General features: G+C 41.1%; 2 protein-coding genes across 4 annotated transcripts in view; both read right to left on the reverse strand.

The window, feature by feature from the left end:
• CAPN3 (calpain 3) overlaps positions 1-13,627 on the reverse strand; it is a 30,111-nt gene extending 16,484 nt beyond the window's left edge. For all 3 annotated transcript variants that reach the window (XM_026794061.2, XM_026794057.2, XM_005479996.4), the window contains exons 1-11: positions 12,993-13,627; positions 7,470-7,539; positions 6,890-7,008; positions 6,142-6,275; positions 5,565-5,733; positions 4,830-4,970; positions 2,662-2,745; positions 2,197-2,282; positions 1,539-1,616; positions 930-1,090; positions 216-385 (exon numbers count right to left, since the gene is read on the reverse strand). In XM_026794061.2, coding sequence (XP_026649862.1) covers positions 216-385; positions 930-1,090; positions 1,539-1,616; positions 2,197-2,282; positions 2,662-2,745; positions 4,830-4,970; positions 5,565-5,733; positions 6,142-6,275; positions 6,890-7,008; positions 7,470-7,539; positions 12,993-13,283 — 1,503 coding nt within the window. In that variant the 5' untranslated portion in view covers positions 13,284-13,627. The remainder of the gene's footprint in view (positions 1-215; positions 386-929; positions 1,091-1,538; positions 1,617-2,196; positions 2,283-2,661; positions 2,746-4,829; positions 4,971-5,564; positions 5,734-6,141; positions 6,276-6,889; positions 7,009-7,469; positions 7,540-12,992) is intronic.
• Positions 13,628-15,976: 2,349 nt separating this feature from the next.
• The window catches only part of GANC (glucosidase alpha, neutral C), a 31,761-nt gene continuing 27,969 nt past the window's right edge, over positions 15,977-19,768 (reverse strand). The window contains exons 23-24 of the mRNA XM_074542972.1: positions 18,837-18,940; positions 15,977-17,963 (exon numbers count right to left, since the gene is read on the reverse strand). Coding sequence (XP_074399073.1) covers positions 17,854-17,963; positions 18,837-18,940 — 214 coding nt within the window. The 3' untranslated portion in view covers positions 15,977-17,853. The remainder of the gene's footprint in view (positions 17,964-18,836; positions 18,941-19,768) is intronic.

Consider the following 19,768-nt stretch of genomic DNA (forward strand, 5'->3'; position numbering starts at 1 on the left):
AACCTAAAAAGTGTCTTACTTAATAGATGGGTAAACCCTGACATTGCTGTTGTACGAGGAGCTAGGAAGAGTTTAATTTCTTCCTCTCTTTCAGATTTTCTGACTCCCTTGCAAAGCAAAAATTGCAATTGATGTAATCAGCTTGAATGATTCAGCGACTCTCTTGGTAAATACATACTGTCAGGATTTGTGACCACAAAATCTAGAGCTGTTACCTCATAGATGGCAAAGCCAATGGTGTAGAGGTTGGCTCCCAGCTTGCGCTCTTTCCTCCTGTTTTTCTGCATGAGTGCGACAAGGAAGCTGCAGATAACCTCTTCATCCTCAGGATCATCATCTTCCTCCAGAAGCTTCAAGCGATACTGGGGATTGGTCCAAAATGTATCTGTGAAATCCCATCAGCAACCCAAAGAAAACATGTAAAGCTTCAGTCTTCTAATGATGCTCATGATCAAAGAGAACTTTTACGTTCCCTGCCTATGGCTCCTGAGGGAAAGGGGCTAAGATATACATGGGGTTTTTTTACATATTATGGCTGTTACTTAATTCTAACAACTGCATTGCAAAAGAGGATATATGGAGAACTGTTATCTGATAAACCTCCTAAGTCCCTAAAGCTATCCCTAATCCACAAAAGTGAATTTCCAAGTGAATTCTAACTGTTAGGGTGAAATTCATCCCTTTTACTTGGGGCACTGTGAAGTACTTGAACAATGATTTATCTTTGCCAGGGCTGCCTTTTGGGCTTACCATGTTTTGTTACAGCATAGTGACAGAAGATGTCCAGCAACCAATTTCATGCCTTGTCCACTGAGAAAGCAAGGCTTTTCCTATGGCTGAACACTAACCAGGTTGTGGTATGACTTAGCCTTTGGGATCTAACCTAGTCCCCATCAAAGAGGCTGTATTCCTAAAGACCCTTTGCTCACCTGGATAATTGCGGCAGCCTCCAGCTGAGCAGCCTCTCACCCAGCGTCCTTCATTAACTGACACGGTCCAGGTCTGGAATTTATCCACTTCCAGAGCATCAGGTGTGAGGTTACAGATCTCAAGCTTTGTGAAGTGCCTCATGAAATCTTGAAATGATATCCTGGAGGAATTGAGGGGAAATTGAAACCAAATGCATTTCCATGGTTGGCAGTTGTCTGAAAGACCCTGGGGAGGTGGAAGATGGTGCCCAATAGCACTGTCAGTACTGGGACAAGTTTGCAATGGGAGTGCCATGTTTTCCAAATGCTCTTGGTCTGCTGGTTGGTGAGTTACCACAGGTACAGCTCCAAACTCAGGGAAACTGAGCTGACAGGACAGTAAGTAGGAAGGGTGATGGAGAGCTTGTGGAAGTGTAGCATAATTAGAAAGACTGTGCTGATGGCACTGAATAATCTCTGGTGGGAAAATGAGAGGATCACAGAGCAGGGCTTATTCGGAATATGAAGGGGAGCAGAGATCACTGCAATGGTTTTAGTAGATTGGTAGTAGTGCGGTGGCATTCATTTTTGCTATGATTGCATATTTGCTAGAGAAACTGAGGCTCTCACCAGAACTCCCCATCCTCCACAACCTTGTGCTGCAGGCGGATTTTCTCTTCTTCGTTAACAGAGTCCCACACCTCTGACCTTCAAAGGAGTAAGCAAGTTAGCTTAGGCTTTGCAATACAGTTTTCATTAAAGTTTCTACACTTTCGGCTCATAGAGTGAAAAATCAAGAGTCATCTTTCTTTCTCCACATAATTTTTCCTTTGTAAGCCTTGCAACAACTTGTTCTCAATGCTATTCTCTTCTCTATATGCCCAACAAAAGAAGCAATTGTTCTATTTCTCTCAGCCTTCCTCTTAGAATTCCTCTTATTAGCTCTCAAACATCTGCTGAACTGTGTTAATTTTACTTAGCTTGAAGAAAAAGGTGTTTGCAGACTATCAATGCTGGTGTACCTATTGAAATTCCTTTAAGGAAAACACTGACATCTTGCTTCATTAATTTCTTTCATAACCTAATTTCCATTTATTAAAGCCTCTCTTAACATCTTATTAGGTGTTCTTTTCTTTTTTACAGCTTCAGCTAAGCACTCAATGAACTTCAAAATTCAAAGACAATTGAGACACCTCATCACTGAATATTAGGATTATGCAAAAACTGCATAAAGGCAAATAAAGCTGCAACTTCTTTTTCAAATCATGTGAAGCTCTGTTTTACTCACTTGTCACTCCAGGCTCCATTCCATTCCACCTGGCCCCAGGGGTTTCTCAGCCTTACCAGACGTATTTTTTCCCCTTTAAATACTGTCTAATTGAAAAAAGAAGGCAACAAGAATAGACTGAGAGTTGGTTCAAAAGGAAATGTTCAGCCTGTCACCACACCTTTCAGTGATGGTGCTTTTCTGGGCCACACCCCAGCCTGATCTTGGCGTGGCTGTGGGAAGGCTGTAAGACCAGGAGGTGGCTGCATGTGGCCACCTTTGCCCAACTGGGTGTTGCCCAAGGGAGCCAAAACTTGGATAGGTTTCTTTGTCCACAAGACTTTGACTTATTTGAATATAGTTTTGTTTCCTTGGCTCATAATTTGTTTCGCTTTTCATGCCTCTCATGGCTTTGCTGCCGTGCGTAGGGCCAGGCCAGCAGCGGCTGCAGCTGCGCACAGCTGGAGGGGGGAGCGGGGCACGTACCTCTTCCACGGCCGTCACGGAGTAGGCGTGCCCCTTGACGAGTCCGCAGGACATCCGTGTCTCGTACTGCATCGGCATTATGGTCTGTCGGACAGAGAGAAACACCCGTGCGACTCACAAAAAGCTCAGCTGCTTGCTCGAGGGCAGGTGCTGCCACCCAGGGCTTTCACAGGGAGGGAGACACCATTCGGCTCTCTGGATTTTTTGCCTTGTTCTCCTCTTTGTGTTTGTCAAAGCAGTCAAGCTAAGCGCCCATAGAATTCATGCTGATAGTTAGAAAGGAGTGAAGTATGAACTAAAAATGGAAAAAGTTGATAATATCAATTGGAAAGGACATTTTCTGGTGTCTTTTCCCCTTTTTTCCCCTTTTGTGTAGACTATTGCTTTTTGCACTTGGAACATGGCAGGATATAGCATGCTTATCAAATAACTAGTTTTTTCTTTTAGAAGGACTGTTCAGCCTTTTCTAGGATGGTATGTTCTTGTATGGCTCTGTAAGGTTACTACACGTGAACTTGTTAAAAATTAAAGCAAATCAACACCTAGAATACTTTCATCTTTCCACATGGCTGCTATCTTATCACAATGACATTTAAACAACCTGTTTAATACACTGTGACTGCTAACTGACACTATCTTATTGCATCTAACTTTCAGGACGGGCATAGCTGTGTTGCTCAGGTGTAAATATATTTGCTGTCTTAGTCATCAGCTTTTAATGTGTCTGATGGATTTTTACTTGTGTATCTGTGAGCTCTGGAATTGGCAGCAGGATGGCAGATGCACACAGCCTGCTGTTCTTGTACAAGAGATCTCCAGTATTGGTAAGAGGGGTAGACCCTGCCACGTGCACGTGGACCAGGAGCAAAACTTCTCCTCCTTCTTTATGTCTGTTGCTGAGAGATGCCTGCAAAGTCCTGTCAGTAACTCTGCCACCCCTTCTTGACACATCTAATGGCATGAAAAAGGCAGGGCTGGGTCCTGAAATGTTCTCAGCTTGCACAGGGAGGATCTCATCCAAATATTTCCTGGATGTTGCAATTGTTTTCCATTATTTCACTTCAGCATCTATTTGGTTTCTTTTCCCTTGATTCTGTTTTCATACTATAACCTCACACCTATTTCCTTTTTTCTTCATTTCTTCTCTAGTTGTTGCCATTATCACTTGTTAGAACCCTTTTCTCTTCTTTCTATTTAAGAACATGAACTTCTGCTGACCTGGACAACTTCTCAAAGTCCAGGTTTTGGAAGTGTTTCATCTGCCTCTTTCCATTGAGAGCCCTGATTTTTTTCCCTGGTGATGGTTCAGGAATATGTAATAACCAGCAGCACAACACCTGCTGGAGCAACAAGTGTAGAAAGAGTTTTGCAATCTTCTTTTAGCAGACAGTCACTGAGGAGGAAATACTCCCCCCAGACATGGGAGGTTTGGGCAGCCATGCTTGCAAAACAAGATAGTCATACTGGTCTTTCCCAAAGAATGACACCATTTCAGCCTTTTAGGAAGAGCTAAATATGGATGCCAGAAGAGAAAAAAAATCAGCTATTTCAGCTGCAAATGCAGAAGAAAGTTTGCACAACCAAAAGTTTTGAGTGATGTAATTGTGGAGGATTTTTCTTTGGTTTTGTTTTGTTTTTCTCCACCCTTCCCTACACGCCTGTAAAACAAGAGATGTGATTTTATTGTCATGGAAATGCAGCTCCTTAAAGGGCAAGGTATGACAGGTGCCTGACACAGAGAAGGCAGCAAAGTGTCCCTCTACAGATTTGAAAGCTTCTAAGTTGTCCAGTATGGGATTTTTTTCTTAGAGGATTTTAACATCCCTCTATCTTGTTCTATTCTAGTATTTAATTTTTTCATACTCTCCACCCTATTCAAGCAAGAGACTTGATAAAATTCACTAATAAATTTCTTGTTCTGCAAATTATAAGCCTGTGTCACAAGCCAACAGCCCTTTAATGCCTCAGTATCAGTGAAGCCCCCTAGTATCAGTCACTGTGCTGGAAAGCATTTAAGTCTTTCAACATACACATCAAACAGCATCCATAAGAACATCTCATTAGTGCTATTCTGCAAAACCAAAGAAGGATTAAAAAACATAGGTTATATGTTTTTCTAACAGTTTGTAGATAAAAGCATTCTGAAGTGAACTGCTTAGAAGACATACCCAGGCTGGCCTCTCCTCAATGCCCTGGTAGTCTACAGTGGACTGAGTCATCTGCGCATTTTCTTGATTCTTCACCATGCGAGCAATCAGTTCCCCAATGTTGCTCCGAGGAGCTGATCCATAAGAAAAGCCTAGGTCATCCTGGCACAGAGAATGGGAGAAAAGTATCATGGAGGAAGATGAATGGTAAAAGATAGTCCAGATTACTTCTCTTTTCCCTCATTATGTCCATGCTTATCTACAGTGGTCAATAGCACTGTTCTCCCACCTTTACTGAAATATGGTACTCCATAAAGTACTAATTTTTTAACTTTTGAATTTCTTTTTTCTAAATTTTTTTCACCACAATAAGTGAAGATAGTCTGAAGCCATGTGGACAATAAGATGTTAATCGGCACACTTAAGATCTTTGACATGAAGATTTGTGTCTTAACAGAGTTGCAGCATCTCATACTAACCTATTTCATTGGCTTAGGGTCTTGAGGGGGAAGGGGTACTGATTTTGCTGATTGTACCTGTTCTTTCCACCTCCATGTTCTACTTCTGTTTATTTCCCTTTTGGTACTCACTGTTTGCTAATGGCTGGTGTCTAGGAAGGATTACTCCATCTCCTAGAAATGGATGTTTTTTATGTGGCCCAAACCAAGCAGTTCCAAAGGTGGTATATATTTGGTTACGAATGGAGAGGTCTCTCTCCTCTGTCATTTCTTATCTGCAAAGTTCATATGGACTCACATCAATGGAACTGGCCATGAGGGATCCTCTGTCAATGGCATGTTTCATGATTTTATAGATATCTTTAGGGGCATCCTTTATCTCGTAGAACTCTGTGACTCCTCCAGTGAAATCCTCCATGGCTTCAGTGGTGTTTCCTCCCTTCAAAGCTTCATATGATCCATGGAGTCTTGAAAAGAGATAAAAAGAGGTATTTTACACAGGTATAGATACCTGCCTATGTATTCATATCCAACTTGTGTGTATAACTACAGCTCTGTAAGCACACATACTAAAACCCCACAACCCATCTGTCTGGTAACTCACAATTTAGAACTTCTAAAACATGCCACCTGCACACATAGGGGAAAAAAAAAGAAAGATATGCTGAAAATCAAATTTAGACTTCTGAATGGGTAGCAAAACTTCTTAGAAAATACACTTTAACCCATCTCCGGCTCCAAGGCACGGGAAAAGGCATTGGTATATTCAGGTATATTCTCTGTGTGCCTCTAAACGCTGTATGCAGGGTGCAAGCACCGCCCCAGCAGAGGGAGCGGCGCTGGGGAGCCCGGCACAGTCCCGCCGTTCGCTTTACTTTGCATAGGCCTTTTCCAGGAGGGCGCTCCAGAACTCGTTGCGCTGGGAGGACTTGGTGAAGACCAGCTGGTTGTTGTAGGTGGGTAAGCAGTCATCGATGACGACATCCACCCAGTCTCCATAGCGCCAGAACTGCTCAAAGGCAAACAGAAAAAAACCAAAAAAAAAACAACAACTGGATCGGCTTGGTGCAGGGAGAGGAAACTTGGCTGAAAAGTCAGGCTGAGAGAGGGGAAATATGGAAATACACTTCCTAATGTGGCCAAAACTGATGGCTACTGTGAAGGAGGCAGCTGTATTGAATTCCTCTGGGCAAAAAGCTCCTTAAGAGAACCAAAGGAAATGCGGAAAGCAGTCAATCTTTTCCGAATAAGAAGTTCTTCAAGAACTTGTTTTGACCAGCTATTTGTGTGCCTAAAAGCAGCTGCTCTTGCCAAGTGCCCGTGTGTCCGTCTGGCTGCAGTGTTGCATCTGAGCAGTGAGGCAGGAGCAGGCTCCTGTTGCTACTCCTTGCACCAGGACACTGCAATCTGCAAATGCTTCCTTGCTGGGTTAATGCTCCCTAATCGCTTTTATTGGCTGGCCCTGCTGTGACTGCCCTGATGGAACAGTTTGGGGTGAGGCAATTCAATCCCTTTTCCTCCCTTCTGTCACTCTGTATTCCAAAGGGTCGGGAAAGAGAAGAACATGCAAAGAGCTGAGCTTTGGGTAAATGCATATGCTCACCACTAGACGGAGCGACTCACCTGGAAGTGAAAGATTCCAGCATAGTTTTGTATAAAGGACTGGTCATGAGGAATGACTCTACAGAGTAGTTTTTTATTCAGTGTCAGGCAAGCAATGGCAGCCAGAAACCAGCAGTTACCTGTAAATGAGCAGAAGCAGCAGACAAAATGAAGTGAGAGAACAACTAGAAAAGGAAAACCTGAGATATTGCAAATGACATGTTAATTCTCAGTGGAGTATGATTGTCTGTGTTTTGCAGTACTTTAGCACTTTATCTTTTTGTGCTCTAGAAATGCTCATGGGCATTGTTCATGACTGGGTACACACAGGCTAAATAGATGATATTCCATGTAATTTGGAAAAAGCCTAAAATCTGATAAACACAGATACCTGCATTAAGAATTCCCTGTGGCATGTGAATCTTTCACTAAAAGTTCTTGCCTAGATTGCTACTAAGCAGATGTCAACAATTTGCTACAGAGCAAAGGAATCACTGAGACAGAGGATTTCAGATATCACCTTAGAAATGAAAGAAAATTAATGGAGAGATGAACCATGATGTAGACTTTAAAAATTGCAATTGAAGTACAAATTTAATACCTAATTCTCCTTGGCAGATATCTGTTCTGTTGGCTCCACCAATAATAAACCGTGGATTCTCACAGATTTCCTGCAAAACAGAAACAGATGGATGAGCAGAAAGTGTCCATAATGATGCCTGTTTAGTGCAGAAGTAAAGTCAGTTTTAGAACATTTTCCTATAGGGTAGCTTGTGGTATCAAAACCTCTCTCACAGTTGTCATCTGCAGAGTTTCACTATGAAAATGTTTTGAATCTGGATGTTCCAGACTCCAGTCAGAGCTTTCTCCATGCAACTGCAGGGTCTAATACTGGGCCTGGGGTGCTCCCTCTATACTGAAATGTGAAAACCCACTGAAAGGAGAAGAATTGGGGAAAATATTTTTTTCTGTGCAATTATGAAAAAACAAAACATTGGAGGGAGCAGGAGAAAAAGTAGATGAAAAAACCATCAGGTGACCAGACTAAATTATTTTAAAATGATCTTATGTCCAATTTGTAGTAACTGGCATGTTGGGGCATTGAAAGGGTTGAAGAATGCGTTTCATTGGGAATGAACCCCAGCATTGCTCCTTCTTAAAATTAGAGGATCAGATGTTTAATAACAAGAAATAATCAGTTGCTGGTTAAGAGATTTTGTTCTTTCCCTCATGTTTTAGTATTTAATTGACAATGCTGCATTCAAAAATGTGTACAGATATAATCTGTCTCCAAGGACAGAAAGGTCTCCTTTCATTCTGCACATTGCACAATGTATTGGGTTTGTCTGTATGTATACTACAACAGAGTGGGTACAAGATGCTATACATGCATAAATAATAAAGACATTTCTGCAGGGAGGGAAGGCAAAATGCAGCAAGTGAGGTGGGACAATTGCAGGCTTACATAGCCCTTTTCTGTAATGAACAAAGACTGTGGAAAACCAGACAGAGGAAAACCAAGGAAAGTAGTGGCTATAACCTCTCCTACAGAGTGAAAAATGTCCCTGCTTTATCCCATTTGTCATACTCAAATACTTGGTATGGAGAAGAATAAGAAGACAGAACTTCTGGACACTTGTCTTATGAGGGTAAGGAAAGAAAGATATTGCAACCTGAGGAGCACCGTCTGAGCAGCTGCAAATTGGGAAGAAGACAAAGTATAGTTGAAGAGCCCAGTCTATTGAAAAATGTTAGGACAAGAGTGGGAAGGAGACAGAACAAACAATTGACAATTGCTTGTGTGGCAGCATACACAGGCAGCTGATGCTACCTCTATAGTCTAAAACTTCTTATTAATATCATCAGTTTGCTTGGCTAAACTCGCTTCTTTTCTACTTCACAGTTATCTGAAGAGTTGCTTTGATGTAAGTATTTGGATTAGTCATATAGCCAGACAGAGAGACCAACTTCTGCCACCCTCTCCACCACCAACCCCTGCAGGCACTTTGCTTTCCTTGAGGGAAGGAATGGTGGGATTGTCCTGTTATTTTGGGCCTTGGTCAGCTGTTGGGGTCCTGTTCTGTCAAAACAGATGTTTGAGATGCCTTCATGCTTTTCTCCACTCACTTGTCTTTTTGAAAATATTCTTCCTTATATTGCTGTGATGCTCTGCTGAAAACCAGTCTGACATGCAAGGTTTTTGGTTTGTGTTTTTTCCAACTCTATTATTGTATTTTGACTCTATCTTGCTCCTATTGTAACTAGCTTTGAAATCCAGCATGCTGTGCTTTAGTTGAAAGTAGACAGGTGCCACCTCGTTGTTTCCAAATATTAAATGTACAGCAATGTGTTACTCAGAGGCATTTATTGCATCTTGGGGTCATTTGTTTTGTAGGATGCTTGGTAAAGGAATGCAAAGGAAAGAATCATGCAATTGTCATGTGGCCTGGTTTAGCTGTGACAGAAATGCTTTTCTTGCATTTCTTTATGCAGGCCAGGTGTGTATAGCACACTGTGGATATGATTTTAATTTGTATTTCCTTAGTTCATCTCCAGCTACACTAGTTTGCTGAGTACAGCTGAAGTTACAGAGAAAGGTATCAAGGTCTATCAAGGCTGAGGTACTCAGTCAGCAGAGCGAGACGACCAGGTGTCAAGATCCAGGTGTCAAGATCCAGGTGGCAGGTCTGTCCTTCCAGTCTTCCTGACTGAGCAAGAGATTGCTCTTCATCTCTTAGGTCAAGTTATCACAGAGAATCCCAACAGGCTGCACTTCACTGAGGCAATGATTCATCTTTTAAAAGAGCCTCCTCTGATCTGAGTGCCTCAGACTGGCTTGGTACTACCCAAAGGAGCTTTGTGTTGCACTGGGTTGATCCAATTCAGATTGTAACTTCATTGCAAAGAAAACAAAGAATCCCAGGAGAAACCTAGTAGTGGTGCATGCTGCATTCTGGGAAGAGATTACTTACGAGTCAGTTGGAAGGGAGCCCTGGAAAATGCAGAGGCAGCATGCAACTAAAAATGGCATTTGACCTTTGTTACATTTTCATTGGCTTTTCTTCTTATCAGGAAGAAATCTGCCAGCCAGCTTATACTGCTGCAGCAAAAGGCATTAATTCCTTTAAAAACTGCCATTAATAAACTATGACATTCTAAGTAAATTCCCTAAACTGATCCTATCAAACAGAGGAAGGATCTTTTTCAGCCTAAGACAATTTTTTTTTGTAGCCTCATTGTCTCTTGGTCTCTTGTGGTCTAGACCATGCTTTTAAATGTCTGTGCTGTGCACTTCAAGGCACAGTTCAATGTCAGACACCAAGCTGCTTTTAGAGCTTCTGAGTTGAATTATCTTCTTCTGAAAGTTCTGCCTTGGCAGCACTAACTTCCATCTTTGCTTTGTGGTATGACCTGCACAGGCACACATTTTGTGATGACTAAATTCAAACAGCTTCACATGTGTGCAGTAGATGATCTGACTGATTAATTTTCATTCCATGCAAAATCCAGTAGTTTGTTGACTTGATTTGATTTGTATTCATTATGAAAAAAAGCTTTTCCTGGTGATTTTCTGGCTATGGAGAGGATCATCATAGGGAAGTCATTGAATGTGGTGGTTATGTTGTGACTTGGCTGTGAGTGAGGAGAATACAATAGTGCATTTGAAAGCACAGTGTCACAGCAGAGCCTTCCTATCAATACCCTGGTGTCACTAGATCCATACAGGACTGCAGCAGGACCTCTCAATATTCTGTGTTATGTTATAACACAGACTTTCTCAGCTCTCAAAGATCAGTAGCCTCATCCTTGCTCTCAGCTGCGAGAAATTCCCACTGGCAGCATAGCTGTGAGAGGCACAGCCAGTCAATGAGCTGGATGTGACCCATTGTAGGTGTAAGCAGCTCTCTGGGCTTCTCTTACCTGCTGTGGGTGAGCCAATAGTTTAATATTTTGTGTTAACAGAGGAGGATTTAATTTTCCCTCTATGTATCTAAACCATGGTGTGCATACTCTGAACAGAGACACTGGAAGAATGGATCCTTGGGTCTTGCAGACTTTCCTCAGGGGAACTTTCAGGGCTCTCACTTGGCTTTTGTCTGAATTGAGTATTAGGAGATCTTCTCTGTGCATTCAAGTCGTGGCATGGCAGTCAGTAGCTGGGTAGAATTACAAATACCTTTTTTCTGCCCCCATGCTAGGGCTGCCAGCTGCCCTGCACAGCACCTGTCCTTCCCTGGGTAAGGGACAAGGCCAGTCCTCGTGCATTTGCTGCCCTCGCTGCCGCAGAGGACAAGCATTTTGGGAGGTGTCAGAGGAGGACCTGGCCTCTGGGTAGAGGGGCTTTGATGCAAATTGATGAGGTGACGTGACTAAGGTGATTCAGGAAGCCAGAGAGTCAGGAATACGTTGTGTATTTCCCAGCCCTCTGTTTTAAGTGGGATCATAGAGCACACTGATCACTTGTTTATTTGCTGTGTCTGGAGGTATGCGGCACATAAAATGGCACAGGGAAATGATCTAGACTGGTCACATTAGGACATTCTCTCAGGAATTCTGAACTGTGAGGTATTTTTTTTCTTTTAGACTACATTATCAAGTTTCATTCAACTATTGACCTGAATTTCAAAGTTATTAAAATTACCACTTTATAAGAGTAAATTTTATAAGCGAAAGTATTTTCTTTCTTTGGGGAGGGGGGGGTGGGTGGGTGGGGGGTGTGTGGGAAAACTATTGCAATTTAACAGGAACATAAATTGTCCATATCTTTACAGACTATCACAAAACACAGCCTGTGCAATGTACTATATGTGGTGCTCCAATGATTGCTTTAACCTCTTAGTAATATACTCTTTAGCCCAGTATTACTCCTGTTTGTGTAAATAAAAAACCCAGATAGCTTTGGGTTTGAAGTTTATCTTTTAAGTATTTGGGTTTGAAGTTTGTATTTTAAGTCTTACATGGTCCCCAGCCTGTGGCTGCTACATGAATAGTAAGTCCAAAGTTACATTTTCATGAGTGACTTAAAGAAATGTCTTTGGAACTAAGACCCTGGTCTGAACCTTTCCAGTAGCAAAGGTTTGATCTGTGCCTGCAGAGTTACATACAAGTCTGAGGTTACATTGTAAATTTCTTTTGTTTTGATGCTTTCTAATATGACACTTGCCGTCTGTCTGCTGCAGGATGCTGGCACTCATCCACTGTACAGCTGTACTGCTTCCCTCTGCAGGGAAAGAGAAGAAAGGGAAAACCTATTCCTTTACACGACTGACTTGGGGCTGCATTTAAGTCATTCACACACATTTCTAGAGGCTGACGCAGCCGTGGTGATGATGAAGGAGTGACAGGGCACAAGTGCACACAGCACAGCAGATGGGGGACTTGTTTCAATTCCTCCACATTGCTCAAGTTGTTGTGACAGAAGCACATGGCCTTCCTCCATGTCTGTAAGAGCCACCCACAAGACCTCGTGGTCTTTTGCTATTCAGTTACACTCCTGTGGTCAGTTTTATCTATCACCACTGACTTTGCCACTGAAGCACAGATTTGGGCACAGGGGAAGTATGGCAAATATAAAAGAGGTGGCCAAAACCTGCCACAGAAATGCTTAGAATACCCACATTAATGGTAAGTGGGACAAGCAATGCAGGGAACAAGTGACTAAGAGGCTGTTTGATAACATAACCCGTCCTTTTATTTTCACACATGAGAAAAATGGCGGAATACCGAAGTAGAGGTTTAAATGAAACAAAGTAGTTAAAAAAATTAAGCCTCAGCAAACCCAGTAACTTGTTGCAGAAGGAGGAGAATTTTTCTTTTGTACTTTGAGACAAGAAAATCCCAGGCAAACCATGCAAAAAGAAAATGAAATTCCCCATATCTCCTTCTAAACATTTCATTCCATCTCGTTTGTTGCTGCTGTTTTATTGTATTTTAGTCATTATATAGACATTGTCTAAGCTTTCACAGCCCTAGCTAGTTATCTTTAGAGCCCAGGAGAGCTCTAAGGAAATATATTTCCAGTTTATTCCACCTGCCTCTCCAACACACAATTTCTGCAAAAAAGTAAGCTCAGGGTGTATACTTGAATTTACAGAAAAAGGCAATCAGCAAACATGTTACTTACACGTGGTCTTTTCCATTCAAACTTGACAGGGCTTTTCTGGCTGTAGAAAAGGGACGACTCATTTGGGGGGAAATCAGGATCTTCATAGAGAATGTTTTTCTCCAGGCACTTCTTGTGAAGCTCTTCATATGTCTTCTCCTTTACGTGGATAATGGGCTGGTTGCGACTTATAATGGCAGAATAAATTCCCCCTGTGCCCCCTCCTGCCCCCTCCGTAGTGCCAGCAGTGCTGCTGGGGACTGACCCAGCAGCCGTTTGCTGAGCCACCACTGCATTTATGGCGGTCGGCATGGGAGTCAGGCAAGCAAATGCTGGAAGACAGCAGGATCTTGCAAAATGGAAGGAAATTTCAGAAAAGAGGAAGTTGCTGTGCAAACCGTCTTCTCTGTCCGTTGAAAGCCTCCTAGTCAAATTTGCGAGCCAGAAAATTCCATGTGGCTTTGCATCCTCCTAAAGGACGATATTTTGTCATCAGAAATTGGAATTTGTTGCTTGATGTGGGACAAGATGATCAGTTGGCTCACTCCCGTATCTGAGTTGTATCTACGGCGTGTATGTGTGCTGTCCTGTGTGTGTAAGTGTCCAGAAGGGACAAGCTTTAACCGTGAAATCTAAAAATAACTACAGGCAAAGAGAGAGGGAAAATGAGAGGGGGGGCATTAGTGAGATGGTGTCAGTCTTCTCTGCAGCTTGTGCCGAGGCCAGGCATGTTCCTGGAACGGGCTCTGTGTGTGAGCTGACTCCTGGTGCAAGCAGTTCATCTTTTCCTTAAGTAGAGGGAGCAGTGAAACTGGAAGCTAAACTCCTGCTGGCGTAGGAACGTTATGTACAAAGCACAGCCAGGCAATGGTCCTGACAGTACTGAAAGAACTGTTGTACTTGACTTGTTTCTACCCTTTGTGGCAGAAAAGATAGAGACAATTTTTTGCTACTAGAGGAGATGATCAGCAGACACTTCTAATAGTGAAAAAGGAGCTATTTGATGCTACTGAGGTCAGGTCACTTGCCAGCTCTGTTTGGGTCCTCTGGAGAGCAGCGTGGCAACCTAAGATTCACCTTATAATACCTTACTTCCATAAAATAAGCAACTTTTTGTGTAAACTTTGAAACATTTACAGAGCCTAGTGTGGAAACTGGGCTATTCTCTATGTGTTAGGATATACCAAAGTTAAAGGAAACATCTGACTCTACACATGTATTTTTCATACAACAGTGGGATAAGAGACAAATTCACAGCCTCTGTGAGCAAAAATCTAAACACATATTGCTTTTCTCTGTAACCCAGCTCCTTAAAAGGTGACAATATTTATATGTCAAGAAAAGCACAGTAATACCTTGGTTTTTCGTTATTGGGAAGTCTTCAATCACAGGTTTACATCAGTTTTATTTTATGATACATGAGTATCATTTTTGCCTAATGATACTCATTTCTGGCTAACATATACATTGCTGACCTTCTGGCCTAGGGCTATGACATTTTCCAAAGCCCTGATGGGTTTTTTTCTTCAGCCATTTGCTCAGTTTACACATTTAAAATCAACAGTATAGTGGACAAACTCTACAGCTCATTAAAGAAAACTCCCCTGGAGAAACTTTTAAAGGAGGTAATATAAAGTTGGCAAGCTTGACTAACCTCTAGGAATATTAATCATCAGTCTTTTAGGCAATTTAGGTGGCCTAAATCCTTTTCTTTTTATCATGAATACAAGCCTTCTTGCACCAACAGGGCAATTGAAAAAGACAGATTCAAGCATTTGTGAAAATAGGAATGCAATTGCTTTAGGGTAGGTTCTTCAGATGCAGAATTGATGACTTCCTCCTTACATTTAGATGCTAGGATTGCAGGTCTCATACTTGACATTACATTGCAGGACAGCTTGGCAGAGCCATGTGTCACTCTTTCCAAGATAGGCAAATATTGAGACACAAGGGCCTTTCACTGCACAGTTCAGCAAAGTGCTCATTTTGCAGCCTGTGCATGTGTTTTTTCTTTCCTATTCTCCCTTTTTGCTCAGTGCACCCCTTACATACAGAGCTGCGTTTCTGGAAGAATTGTAGGGGTATGACATTTGAGAAACTCTTTGTGGGCTGCTGGGGAGGATCATGTGAATGATTAGCAGTGTTTTGGTTTTTTTTTTTTTAATTGGGATTGTCAGCAAGTGCCAGGGTATGACCTGCTGCTACTGCTAGAGCTAACAGATCAGCCAGTGCCTGCATATGGAATGGCAGGTGGACATGCACTTCTCACTTCTACACCAATGCTGCTCTTTAGGCATGTTCAGGAGTTACACCTGTTTAAAATACAATTTCTCCTTTTCCTATTTCATACTGGAAAGATGAGTTTGTTATGCAGGATTTTGGTCTTTTTTTACAGGAGCTGCTAATAAAAGACAAATGGTGCCTTTAAATAAACACAGTTTTCCATAGAGGACAATGGATGTGCTGTCTAATACTAACAGCAAAACAAATACTCAGGAATTAAATCCTGTATGTGATGGAACTTCCTGTAAGCAGAAGTACTCAAATAGCTGACCTGTTCAACAGTAACAATGAATTAGTGAATTAATCTTAAATGTTAATATTGCTATTTAATTTGTATGGAGTTTTCTCTCCAGTTGTTTTCACTAATAGAACTATTACTTTTTATAAAGATATACTAAAAATTTATTTTTTCATTTATGGCATAAATATGTGAAAAAGTATGTGAGTTACTACAAACAGCAATGTAAATCATATTCTTTGAAATTTATCAGATCTGAAGACCCAACTCTTAAGATTTTCAGCAACTAATTTCTACTGAAATCCATAGATGTTAGGAACTTCATACCACTGAAAATCTGACCCATGAGTACTTACTATGGTGCAGATATCTTACTGAGGGCCAGAGAATAAAGGCAAGCCATTCACATTCACCAGGTACCCTTGGAAGAATACTCACTAGTGATTCTTAGCAGTAGAAAGAAGGTTGGAAGGAAAAAGGCATGTAACTTGCTTCATTTCACTTTATTTCACTTTCCAATTTGAGAAATAGCAGTTAAAATATTTTATTAAATTACCCAAGACAATAACTGTATCTTGTCAGAAGCACTGCTATACTTAAACACAGTAAGAAATCATCAATCAAAGCTTAGAAGTTGATAGAAAAATAGGGTCTGTCTCTCTTTTCACAGATGCAAAAGATCTGTTTGCTGCTGTTCTACCCAGATTAGCACATTTGCATTAAGCACAACAGTATTCACACTGCCAGTTCCTGGAGTGGAGGCTCACACTGTCTCCTGGAAGGTGCTGACAAATAGCTCTGCAGAATATAAAAGAAGGGAGCTAAGGGTCTGGTGGGAACAAACTACACTTGAGTAGTCAAGAGCACTCACAGTTTGCTCTCATGCTTGCTGTTCCCAGCAATCTGCCCTACAGAGGACAAACAGCAGCAGGTGGGAATGACAGGGGGGATTAGTAATGTTATGTTACCTTTAGCTGGCAAAAATGGTGACCATCCTTCTCTGTTTCCTATGAGTTAATTTACTGATGTCTTTAGAAACTACTTCCTTATCTAACGAAAAGAAATTAAATTAACTAGAAATCCAGAAAAACCAGAAACCCAACTAATGGCATGTTCAGACTGGACTCAAAACAGAACTGGTTTGAAAATAATATAGCTGACAAGTTTAGCAAATAGAAGAGTAAACAAACTCTGTGGAGCAATGGCAGCCTGTGAAAAGAGGTGCTAAGATGGAAAAGCCTGAGGGAACAGGCAGGATGTGATGGATGTGAGACTCAGGATGTCTCTGCAAGCAAAGCAAGCATCAAAACATACCGGTTCTGTTTGCAGAGATAGTGGGAAAAAAAAGGCAAGGGAACATTAGGCTGAGTTTTAAGAGAAAGTGGGATGCCTGCACACAGAATTAATCCCATTAAAATTAAATTCTGCTTCATAAATGCCTAGCTCAAATCTCAGCCAGATAATAAAAACTGACATGACTAAAACTTTTCTAAAGGAAGCCAAAACTTGGCAGGACTTGGAAGATCTGGGAAAGCATAGCTTCTTCACTGGGCTGCCTTTAATCAATGACATTCAATCATCAGTGCCAATTCTTTCCTAACAGAAAACTTTTTTTTTAAGTAGTACCTGTGCCCTTTTGAAATCCAAGTTTCAAAGCTGGCTGTTAGGGAGCCTTCTGCACCACCACATTACTGTCTTCTGTTACTGCACAAACGAATGGCACAAGCTACCTAACCCTCACCTGCAGTGCCTGAGCTCTTTGGCCAGCCTGCTGTTTACTTTCCCGCGCAGACCAGCTAATTTTGCGTTGCCATAAGGACTGGAAAGCAGAAGTGTCTGTGATCACACTGGGTGGCTCCTTCTGTGTTTGTTTTCAGAAGGCAGCTGGCAGGCAGAACTCTGGTGATAACCTCTGTGTCTGCCACACCTGCTGATGCTGCTTGTTGCACCGGCCCAGATCTCCTCAAGTGCAACAGCCTCTGAACAGTGTGATTTTCAAATACTTACATTAAGGCATGTGCCAACAAGCCACAATCTCACCCCACCAACTCATAATTATTTATTGTAAGTGAAGGCAGAACTGAAGCTTAATGCTTAACTGAAACAAGTCTAATGCAAATAGTACTTAGCTTATTTCCCCAAAGATACAATCTTAGTGCTATTACTTTTGCTGAACAGAAAATTTATCCAAGTCGCAACTGGTGCTTTAAAAGAAAAACTGTAAGAAATGTTAGTTTGGATGTGTTGGTGGAAAACATGTTTGTTGATTTAACTGGAATCAAGTGAACATCTGAAGTCCTCTCAGTTTATTTCTCCTCAGCCTCTCAATGGACAGTTTCTCTGAAGAAGTTGCATCTTCTTTCAGCTGATACAGATCTCCCAGTCAGCATCAACACTCAGGGCTAAGTTCTCCAGCATCAGTGCGAAGGTCTTCGTATCATATGTGAAAACCACATCTTTTTTTTTTCCATCTGAACAGGACAAGAGAGTTTTCTATTTAATTTAAGAAGAATTCTTCTGAAACACAGCTACATGTGGACTCTACAGTTTTTAGTTCTGACTGTCCCTGCCACTGATGGAAAGGATTGATTAAAAAACAAATAGAAGTCAAATCTTCCCAGCACACATATAAGAATGCAGTGGAATAAGAAAGTAAATATTTCTTTTTTTCTGATCTTTCAAACTATGGTACATCAAACTATGGAACTACTTAAGATTTTTTCTGAAAAAAAATCACCCTGGTTTTTGCACAGGTGTTCCTCCAGGCACCCTTGACAGGTGGAGGCAGAAAGTACATTTCCCCATGACTCTCAAAATGAAGGGACATGCTTGAAAAGCAACCAGAAATTGTATGCCCCTTCTGTAGCTGCTACTGCCTATCCCTATAGGATACCTCACAACTTCTAGAGATCTCCATATAGTCAGGAACTCCAGAGGTTTTGGATGAGCATGGAAACAGAAGAGTAAATCTGGGTTTGTCTGCAAGTTTCCTGTTCTAGACTAGGCAGGTTAACAGACCTAAGCAAATGGGCTTTCATTTGAAGTGCCATCTCTGCTCATGTTGTCTGAATGTGTTCATTCCAAACCACATTTACTGATGTATTTATCATCTTTCAAAGTCAGTGTTCTTCAGTTCTGCATGCAGTATTAGTGGTGAATAGCTGCTGGTTCCTTTCATTAAATTCTGTCCTTGATATAAAAAAGTAACAAAGAAAGCTAAACAAAGAGGCTTCCTAAGCTGTAACACTTCTTCTGCAGACCTGTCAGTTTGACACCTCAGGTGAATGGCAGCAGAGCAACAGAATTTGAAAAGAATTGTAGTAAAATAGAAGTCAATTCATTACCCTTGGCACTGGCTGTCACAAAAGTGGGTTGCTTTCCAAATCCCAGAATTATCACCCGTTCAACTACACATGTAGTGTGGTATTGTCCGCTTTCATCTATGCAGCTGAAAAAAGAAAATAATTTCATATACATCAATTTCTTTCCATCAGAATAAATTCAGTATCACACAAATATTATTACTTCAGTCTCATCCTGAAAGCTTCCTATACTGGTTTCCTTTCCTCTACCTTTGTCTTAAAAACAAGTAAAGCTTTCTCCCACTGTCAGCTGATTTTTTCACTGCATATCAGATTTCACAGTCAGAAGAAAAACAGTTTGATAAGCTATTTTAAGGCAAAAAGCATGGCTTTGAGAACCAGAAAAGTTCTGGATTTTCAGAAAACAGTAGTCAAAACTCCTAAATATAAATGTAAAGCTAATTTTAACTTTTTTTCACGTAAAATACTTCAATTTGAGACAAAATTATGTTTAATTTTGTAACTAATTGAATTTTTATTAAAAAGCTCTAAAAAAACCCCCAAATCAAATCAAAATGCACCTCTTTTTTAACGAACAGGATGTTATTAATATCAAAATCTTTTTTTTCCAACTTCAGATTTGCTAGCAATTTAGCAACATTTTTCTTTCCCATCCTGAATTTTTAAGCTTTTCAGATTTCATATTCTATATAAGGAGATTTGAAGTATACTTTTAACCACATTATACAAGCTAAACTAGTTTTGCCCTGTGTTAAATTTTGTAGCTTTAGGACCAACACCTGCATACTTCTGAAGCTTGAAAGAATAAAAAATGTCTGTAGAATCACCATTTATGCACTACACAGCCCTCTGTGCAATGCACCTCAATAGTAAAAGTGCTACAGTACATTTTTGGCATCTCTTTGGCTTTTAGGTTTTGTCACTGAACCTTTGCAGGGGGTATCTGCTTGTGC

The sequence above is a fragment of the Zonotrichia albicollis genome, chromosome 6, assembly GCF_047830755.1.
Source record: "Zonotrichia albicollis isolate bZonAlb1 chromosome 6, bZonAlb1.hap1, whole genome shotgun sequence".
NCBI classification, from domain to species: domain Eukaryota; kingdom Metazoa; phylum Chordata; class Aves; order Passeriformes; family Passerellidae; genus Zonotrichia; species Zonotrichia albicollis.